Source organism: Centruroides sculpturatus, unplaced genomic scaffold (genome assembly GCF_000671375.1).
Source record: "Centruroides sculpturatus isolate CEXI.00-Female unplaced genomic scaffold, Cexi_2.0 scaffold404, whole genome shotgun sequence".
Taxonomy (NCBI): Eukaryota; Metazoa; Arthropoda; class Arachnida; order Scorpiones; family Buthidae; genus Centruroides; species Centruroides sculpturatus.
Genome location: NW_019384604.1, coordinates 230,993 through 240,760, shown reverse-complemented (window position 1 = coordinate 240,760; position 9,768 = coordinate 230,993). Strand labels below are relative to the sequence as shown.

The 9,768-nt window shown below is 28.9% G+C and overlaps 1 protein-coding gene across 1 annotated transcript; it reads right to left on the bottom strand.

Moving 5' to 3' along the window:
* Positions 1 to 1,753: 1,753 nt before the first annotated feature.
* On the bottom strand, positions 1,754 to 8,401 carry LOC111625129 (dual oxidase-like). The gene is made up of 6 exons (XM_023368170.1): positions 8,123 to 8,401; positions 5,808 to 5,968; positions 5,621 to 5,741; positions 3,980 to 4,209; positions 3,721 to 3,885; positions 1,754 to 1,780 (listed from the first exon to the last, which is right to left on the bottom strand). The coding sequence occupies exons 2-6, from the start codon at positions 5,928 to 5,930 to the stop codon at positions 1,754 to 1,756; spliced, it is 666 nt and encodes a 221-aa protein (XP_023223938.1). The 5' UTR covers positions 5,931 to 5,968; positions 8,123 to 8,401.
* Between the last annotated feature and the right edge of the window lie 1,367 nt (positions 8,402 to 9,768).

The following is a 9,768-nucleotide window of genomic DNA, read 5'->3' as shown; positions in this document are numbered from 1 at the left end:
TGTAAAAAAAAAAATAAGAATTAATTATTAAATATTCACTATTAAATATATTAAAATGTTAATTTCATGCTATAATGCATTCCTTAGCAGAAATAAATAAATAAATTTTATATTAATGTAGTTTATAAGTTTAATGAAATACTTAATATCCTTTTAAGTAAATAAAAGTAATTAAATATTTCAATGAATAATATTTAAGTAAAAAGAATAATTATTATTAATTCACAAAATTAATAAAATAAACTTATTTTTTAGTTTATTAAAACTATTAAATGCTGAAATAATTCTAAATAAATTGAAGTCTCAATTCATATAAAATAGAACAGCAATAAAACAAAAACATATTAAATATACACACGATAAAAGATAAAATGAATTAAATAAGTCTTCAGTTAATAATATAATAAATATTATATGTCGATTTTGTGAAATTTTATAAAAACTAATCTTAGTTTATTTAACATGAAAGATAAAAGAATTCACTTTTTGAGCTTTAAATTTATTAACTTTCTTTATTGAATTTTCTATAATATTTCAAGTTATTTATGTAAAATTAGACTAGAAAATAATTTTATCATTAAATTAGAAAAAAAAAATCAAATATAAATAATAAAAGTGTAACGTACAGTTAAGTTTACACTTAATCTTACAATATAAAAAATTCAATTAAATTCATTAAACTTCCTAAATTAATTTTAAATAACATTACGATATCTGAATGCATTATCTAGTTTTTAGTTAGCCTTATTTATTAGACGAAGTTTCTTATTTAAGAGATATCACATAATTAAATTAAATTTAATTAGTATTTCGGGCGTATTATATAATAGCTGATAATAAAGTAGAATAGAATATTGTCTACACTAAATTTATCTGTCAAAACATTTTTAAGTCAAAATACGAATAAGCATTCCAAGAGAATAAAATTCAGAGTATTTTAAAAAACACGGAATTATATAAAAGCGAAGTCAGACATCGCTTTCTTACCTGTCTGTGTCGATCGCTGCTGGATGCAACAATTGATTCTCAACCAAATAAAATATCATGGGAGAGAAAGTAACTTTACTGGCAATTTTTCAAATGATCAGGCATTTAGACATGATGTTTCCATAGCAACGATGACGCTAGAGGAGAAAAAGTTACTTGGACTCATCATAAAAACCAACAGTTTATATTGAATAACACTACAATATTTAATAAATAGTAATGTTTATTATCGAGTTTGTTACTGTTAATAAATGTAATGAATTCATTTAAATTAAAAAAAAAAATTTACAGTTAACATTTTCTCCTCTTAATTTAGACACAATATCACATAATTTTAATATATTTAGATATATTTATATGAGAACAATAATTTTGATTAATCGGATTCACTAAACATAAATTACTTTTTTACTTTATTTCCTACTGATTTATACAGAGTAATTTTACGTATTCTTGTCTCGGCACAAAATAAATTTAAATTTATATATAAATTTTAGTTTGTTTCTTTAAAACTTTATATATATATATATATTTATATTTATTATACTTTTAAAGCAATATTTAACTTATTCTTTATATTTTATGAAATATTTATATTTCCTATTTTTTTTTTTAACAAAACCGTTTAAAAGCACAAGAAAATTTAAAATATTTTATGTTAAAATTACAGAATGCTCTTCAAAAAATTTACAATAAAAATGGCAGGCAGTGAAGAGAGTTAGAAGAGCAACTCTACTTAGATATAATGATTGACTATAATAGCCCATTATGTTATTTCCATTTGCCATCCGATCTGTCGGTAGAATAGATGGCAATAAACTCATTTAACTCTGTTTACTATGTAGTTTCTTCCTTCCCCTTAAACTTTTCTGATGAAAGAAATAGATATTACTTTATAAAATACTGTCTGATTGAAATTATATAATTTGCTTTAGTATTAAAATAACATAATTGAATTCATAATTTTCAATAAAAAATTTTTTTTATTGATGTTCTAAACTGTTTTATTACCTTTGTTAATTTTCAATGTATTATATAATGTAACATAACATAATTCAATATAATTGTAATTCTAATTTATGAAATTTTATATATTTTTCTGTTTGTAAATTAAAAAAGAAAACAGAATTTTAACTGTTTTTTTTTCTAAAATCTTTACAATTTCTGGTATTATTAATACATTAATATTATTTGGTTGACTCTAATACATAAAAATAATACAATAGAATTTTATTTTAATGCGTAAAATACATGGAAAATATTAGGATTGAAGATTTTAAAACATTCAGAAATAGATTTAGAATTATTATTAGACACAAATAAAGTAATTTTAAAAAATTTATAACGCGAAGAAAGAAAAGAAAGATCCATTATATGTAATCACTGATTATTCATCATACAGGCTTATACACTATTCAACTAGTGTAATATATGTTAGGTGTTTTTTTCCTATAGAATATCTGTTGTACAAAGAAAATATTTTATTAAATCTATTATGTTTTTTGTATGGTTAAATTATTAATTAATGAATAATCGATTATCAAATTAGAAAAATGAACTAAATTAAATTCAAACGTAATCTAATAAAAATAAAGACTTATAATTTAAGATTATACGGATAACTATCAACAAATGTATTTACTTAATATATAATTTTGTTTTATTAGGATTATCGATCAGAAGAATACTCATTTCAAAACACAATTTTATCAGAATATCAAAATTATAACAATGATAAAAAAGAAATAAAAATAGAAAAAAATAGCTTCTAAATGTAATTGAGAATATTAGAAGAAATTTATCGTTTCATTAATGAAAATCTATTAAAAAAAACGAGCAATTGTTTATTATGACATCGTCACAATGCCAGGCTGCAATTTTATAATCATATTTTTAATTTATTTCATTAAAAATATATGCTCTCCACCTCAAATTAGTAGTGGTTTGTCCCTTTACAGTACATCATTAATAATAGAGTCGTGTCGGTCATCTATCTAACTCCTTTCGGGAGAAATTTTTGAATTGAGAAATAACGTAGCTTCCAGTTTTCATAGGAAGTTCATATATAGTTATCTTGTGATACATTGGAATTAAATGTAGATTACTATTACTCTCCCGGCTTTTCTAAGAGAAAGTGATAACGATTTGGAGAAACGAAATTTGTCATGATAATTTGTATATAAGGACTATTAAATTGCTATTATATAGTATTAAATTTTGGTGGTTAAAGGGTGAAGGGATGAAGAGATAGTGGGTTTCACGTATGATATCTCGAGAGGGATGGGACTTAATTAAGATTTTACTCGTTATTAGCATCACAATTTTTTTATAAAGTTCATTTCTACTCTCAAAACTAAACGTTTTACCGTTTTATAATAATAAATTAATAATCAAAAAGTAAATTTTTAAATAAAATCTTTTAACAGCCGAGAAAGTTACGCAACTCTTTGCCGGATTTTTTTCATTAGAATAAGTGCTAGTTTACTTCGTGGTCATTTAAATAAAATCTTTTAACATCCGGAAAAGTTACGCAACTCTTTGCCGGATTTTTTTCATTAGAATAAGTGCTAGTTTACTTCGTGGTCAGATAGATAATGAATTTAGCGTAAATTAGAATGTTTAAAACTTAAATGTGTAAAAATTATGTACAAATTTATTTTCTACAATTATAAAATTGATACAGCCAATTTATCAATAAAATTAGCGCTTTAAAATAATTATATCAATATTTACCTTTTTACAAGCCACGCCTGAATATTTATTAGTCGAGGTACCGAAAACTAAATCGTTTAATATGGAAGCGTATGGAGTCACTCCAATTCCTCCACCGATCATTATCGCAACTTCGAATTTGTACCAGTCTTGGTTGCCTCCTCCGTAAGGACCTTCCAAACGTAGCTGTAATTAATTCGATACGACATAAGATTAAATGTAAGCCACTTTGTGAAAATATAAATTACTGCACGTTCGTGACGCTCATGTTTATACAAACCTTTGGAAGAGGCGCATCGCTTAAATTGCTGGGATCTAGATAATTCCTAAGCTTCCAAGTCCAAGGTCCTTGAGCTTTTACGTGGACGGACAAATAATTTTCGTGTGGAGCAGAAGTCAAAGTTAAGGAATGATATTCATTCGGACTGAAAGAAGTACAGCAAAGCCTCACCCACTGACCCGATAAATAACGAAAGTTGGGTGGTCTTGCGAACTTTAATCTGGTTACATCTGAAATATATTTTCGTTTAGATATTCATACAAGATTCTTTGCTCTGCCCTGTTAAGAGTGAGTCAAATTTTTTTCAACACATTATATAAAATACAGTATATATTTATCATCATCATTATTATTATTATTAACTACTCAATCATTGTTTGTGTAGGGAAAAAAATGTGGGTTTAAATAAGATTAAGAACTAATCTTATTTAAACCCATTTATTTCCTAATGGTTGATAATTAAGAAAAATTCTTAATTATCAACCATTAGGAAATTCTTAATTACGATCGTATTAATAACTTATACTACTAAACTCACCTGATTATATTTGCCGAGTTTTTTTCTTTATTCCAAACATTTTCAGCCTATTTGGATAGGCCATCTTCAGGCTTTCACATTCATCGTTCTAATGGAACAATTTGTTCGAATTTCATTTGAATTTGAACTTTTAACAACTTATGTATATACAGGAGTAAATAAATAGCTAACAATAATATCAAAACGTGTTGTAACTGAACAAAAACACGAAAAACATAAATTAAAAATAAACGAAAATAAAAAATACACTCTCAAATCGCGTTGCAATTTAACAATGAAATAAAAACAGAAATTATATCAACTTTAAATGAGTCTAAACTACAAATTCCTATAAACTCCACATAAAAAAAAATAATCGACGACCAAAACCAAGAAAATGGAAAAAATAGAAATTCAAAAAAGTAAAAAAAGCAACAGAAGCCTAAACACAAAAGAAAAAAACCCACAACCAACGACTGGAAAACACAAAATTGAAAAAAGCAAGCGCGATAAAAAGCCAGAAGATTTTTTTATCTGGAGTTTATAGGAATTTGTAGTTTAGACTCATTTAAAGTTGATATAATTTCTGTTTTTATTTCATTGTTAAATTGCAACGCGATTTGAGAGTGTATTTTTTATTTTCATTTATTTTTAATTTATGTTTTTCGTGTTTTTGTTAAGTTACAACACGTTTTGATATTATTGTTAGCTATTTATTTACTCCTGTATATACATAAGTTGTTAAAAGTTCAAATTCAAATGAAATTCGAACAAAATGTTCCATTAGAACGATGAATGTGAAAGCCTGAAGATGGCTTATCCAAATAAGCTGAAAACGTTTGGAATAAAGAAAAAACTCGGCAAATATAATCGGGTATGTTTAGTAGTATAAGTAACTAATATTGATGAGAAGAAGATAGTAGATCGTATTAAAAAATACATGTGTTCCCTTCCCAATAAGTTCCATTTTCAAACAGCTATTTGTTTACAGCATATCTGTTCAAAAATAGTTTATTTTTGTATTTGCTATAAAGAGAGGATAATGAATTTCAATAGAAATCTAATAACACGTCGATTACTTTAACGATAAGTTAATAATTTCATTAATATTTATAACGAGTTACCTGAAGGCAGCAGTTCTGTCTCTAAGATGTCCAATTCCATGTATTTTGTATACAAACTTACGATTTTATCAATAGTGAAGATTATCGCCGGTCCAATTACAAACATCCAAAAACGTGGCGACTGAAAAATGTGTAAATAAGATACATTTATAAAATAATTAAATTTTTTTCGAATAATAATACTCACGCCAGTGATCCTCGCCAATCCGTGAATTAAACATAGGACGAAGAAAATAATGTACAGACTGTGGGTTGACCAAAAATAAGAATATGCTTTTTGCCTGATGTAAGGATGCGAGAAAACAAACATTATACATACAATAGCGAACAAAAGAATGCCGGTTATACCTGTAATTTATATTTTAAAAGATGTTAAATGAAATTCTCTTAGAATGCTACCGTCTAAATAATAATACACTCGACCCTTAGTATTTGTGGAATTCCGAGCGCGGTTCCCTCCACCCACAGCAGCTAACCAAAAAAGCATTAAAAAGTAAACAATAAAATAGTAAATTTTTAAATAATTTCTGTATTTTAAAAATAATTTTCCGTAAAAATAATTAACTAAACTGTAATATTTTTATTTCATATTTTAAATATAGGCTTAAAAAAAAAACTCTTTTTGCTCTGTGGGCACTAAGAAGGTCTCTTTAGCAAGCCCATTATGGGTTTGGCCAGGCCCACAATGGAGAGGCTGAGTAGTGAAGGACAGGGCTAGACATATCCGGAAAGACCACTAAGTGAAAAATTACGTGTGTGTGTGTGTGTGTGTTGGGGTCTATTTCGTTTACTATCTCAGGATGGGATAATGATTAAAAAACAAAATTTGGCATGGTAAATTTCGTATAAGGGGCATTGATGCTAATAAATTTTGGTGATTAAAGGTTAAGGGAGCTAGAAGAGGTCACGTGTCGTAGGTCCAGTGGGTCGACTTAATGAAGATTTTACTCGTTATTAGAATTTAAAATTTTTATAAGCTTATGTCTACCGCAAAATTAAGTTTTTTGCCATTTTATAATAATTAATATTATAAAAGTTTTTTTAAAAAAATCTCATAACAGATGATGCCACAGAAAATTTTAATTTTGGCAAGTAATTCCTAATGTTTTTCGCGGAGGAAGTTACACAAGTCGTTGCAGCACTTTTAATTATCTTCTGGAAAAACCACAGATACAAAGAGTTGAGTGTAATTGTAATTACTATTAATTATCCTATTCAATTCAAACACTATAAATGATATTGACTATGGCGAAATTAGTCTAAGCCTTAACTGTTTTTTGTAATGTGCAAACGAAAGGATAAGTAGCAAATTATATTCGTGAAGACCAGAATTACTTTTGTAATTTTATATGTTTAACTTTATATCACGATGTCCTTTAATGTTAGGCCCACCAGTGGCCTAATGGATAAAACCATTAAACACTAGTAGTTGGTCACGGATTCACGCCTCACCAAAGGGCTGGCCATACGGAATTTTTTGGGTTTTCTTTATGTATATAACACCTAAATAGGGGCTATTTTCCCTTAGAAAGTCCTCCCGGGAGGCATCCTCCTCGGCAGATCGCCCATGTCGTAAATAAACCAAACCAAACTTTTAATTTTAAATAAATATTTTTGTATTAAGATTAACTTGATAAATACATTTGAAATATATATATAGCTAGGCCTAAAATTTAGGCTAGTAAAGCGAAACAAATATTTACTCAAAAATATCTAATTACGGAATATGTTTCAAAAATCAAAAGAAAATTCTTCTTTCAGAAATAGCTAATCAGTTCCTGTACGGTCCTATACGGGATGACTTCTGGCTCAGAATGCATGCCATTCACGGATGGTCCTGCGAATGGCACACACCCTAAATCAGGAACCATCGGACGAGAGTTCAGAATAAAAAAAAACCGCAAAAAATAAAAGAACGGTTCCATGAGATTGGGCGTAAGTGAAACACAAAAATCATAGTGAAGATTAAGAAAAATAAACGACAGTAAAACGGAGAAAAGAGTGCCAATTGGAACACCAAACAAAAGATGCGGCAGACCGATCTATGACGCAGCGCCAGGTCATATAATAACTTTCTATCTTGATTCAGTGATAATTTACCCAAGTGAAATTCCATTTTACTAACCAATAAAGAATCAAAAGAACAATCTAATGCAAAACATTGCTAATGGTTTTAGCAACTTTCATTCGGGCAGTTATTTATACAATCGAATATTTAAGTTAATCACATTAATTCTTAGTTGTCATATGTATCGTTTCTGTCTGATGGAAGCGCTGAATCGCTTGTCGCTGACTTTATGACGGAGTGTCCGGTAGTCTTTTAAAGTACTGTACTGTATTTAAAAAAACAAAAGGTGTGAAATCACTTCCAAATAACTAGCTTTAACGAAAACTTTCGATTTACGATTTCGTCCGTTCCCAACGTGCAGATCAGAATGAAACCCGTACTAATCTGGTCTTAAGTTTCACGACAGATAAAAAAAAAATCAGATTAAAAATTACCGAACGTTTACCAAACCGGAAAGTGGTGACGGAAAAGTCAACGAAAGATGTATTTATAAATTCGGATGTAACCAATTTTTCATCCGCATACAGTAATAAGGAATTTAACGTCACAGGTTTAGAAATTCTCTCGTGTGTTTTCGGCAACGACCTGCTAGTCACGCTGATATCACGCACAACACGCGAATCACTTCCGTGGTATCAGTCGTTCCCGGCCACGATGGGTAATTGGCTTTAGACGAGATTCACCAAAGTCCAAAGATTTTCGAACAATCATGGATAATTATTAGTTGTACCAAGAATAAAGATCTTACCTGTTATTGTTTGAAACAACCAAAAGGCGATGGTCGGTTTAAAGTCGGAACTGAAATCGAACAAAAAAGTTAATTGTCTGGATGGAAACCAAAAATTAGAAGATAACAATTTTTCGTAGGAAAGAAAAGTCGCTAAAATATTAATAGAACTAAATCGCGTTACATTTTTTTTCTCTTTCCACACTGCGGGCACTAAGATAGTCTCTTTTAGCAAGCCCATTATGGATTCGCCCAGACCCACAATGGGGCGGCCGGGTGTTGAGGGACGGGGCCTGACATATCCGGACGGACCACCCCCTCGAAAAATTTCTGGAAATTTTTCGACCCGTCAAAAATTTAGAAAATTCTTTAAATGCTACAATATAAATGTGACTGTACAGTATATCTGTATATAAATAAATAAATAGTAGTATAAAATATTGCTGTTTAGTTTTAGTTTACATTTTTCTAAAACAGAACTTTGCTTTTAGTCACCACATATGCATACCGGCATATGTGGTGACTAAAAGCAAAGTTTTTGCTTTAGAAAAAGAACGTTGTTTAAATCGTTTGGTTCTCAGGAAGAAACTGGATTTCGCCATTATTTCGATCACCGACAATGAATTAATGTTACAGATAATTTCAATATAATAAATACGATGGACACTTACTGGAAATGCATTTCCTTGGTGAGACATTTCAAATGCTCCAACGGCTGCGTAGACACGTGGTAAAAATTAATGCAATGTCCGACGGTGTGAGCCACTGCAATACAGAATTCTTGTTACAAACGTATTTTAATTGCCATTCGAAACAATATTGAAATTCGACAGTTTGTTTTTGTTTAAGGAGACAAGCGAATGATGGTCGAAAGGGAAAATTATCGCAGCTACCGAAAAAGTGAAATTTCAATTACAGGAATTCCTAAACTGCAGTTTTGAAATAACGCGATATCTACCGAGAATTGGGTTATTACAATATTGTAAAACTCTTTTGTAATATTTTGTTACACATAGGCCTACATATATATAGTGTTTTAAATCAGATCAAAAATTAATGCTTTCTTTATATAGCCTAAATAAAAATATTTGTAATTAAATGCCATTTTTCTTTCCTTAGGAACGCTGGAACAAAGATTGGAAACAAGGAGTTTGATATAGGGAAAATACTCTTTCTAATGGTTCCAAACAGAAAATCTTCGTAAATGACACATTTGGAGATTTGCCCTTCAAGATTGGTACAAATCAACCATGAGGCATTTTTATCTAAGGATATCTATACAAATCGAAAAGATCAAGACTTCTTACTTTACACAGGTGATAATAAACACGAATAATTAACAGCCACACCAAT

Excerpts from the sequence above, each read along its gene's own strand:
- LOC111625129 (XM_023368170.1), bottom strand. The coding sequence starts at position 5,930 with ATGTTTGTTTTCTCGCATCCTTACATCAGGCAAAAAGCATATTCTTAT. Across the intron at positions 3,886-3,979 it reads GCGATGCGCCTCTTCCAAAG|CTACGTTTGGAAGGTCCTTA; the intron begins GTTTGTATAAAC and ends AATTAATTACAG. Across the intron at positions 1,781-3,720 it reads CAGGCGTGGCTTGTAAAAAG|ATCGGATGGCAAATGGAAAT; the intron begins GTAAATATTGAT and ends TTCTACCGACAG.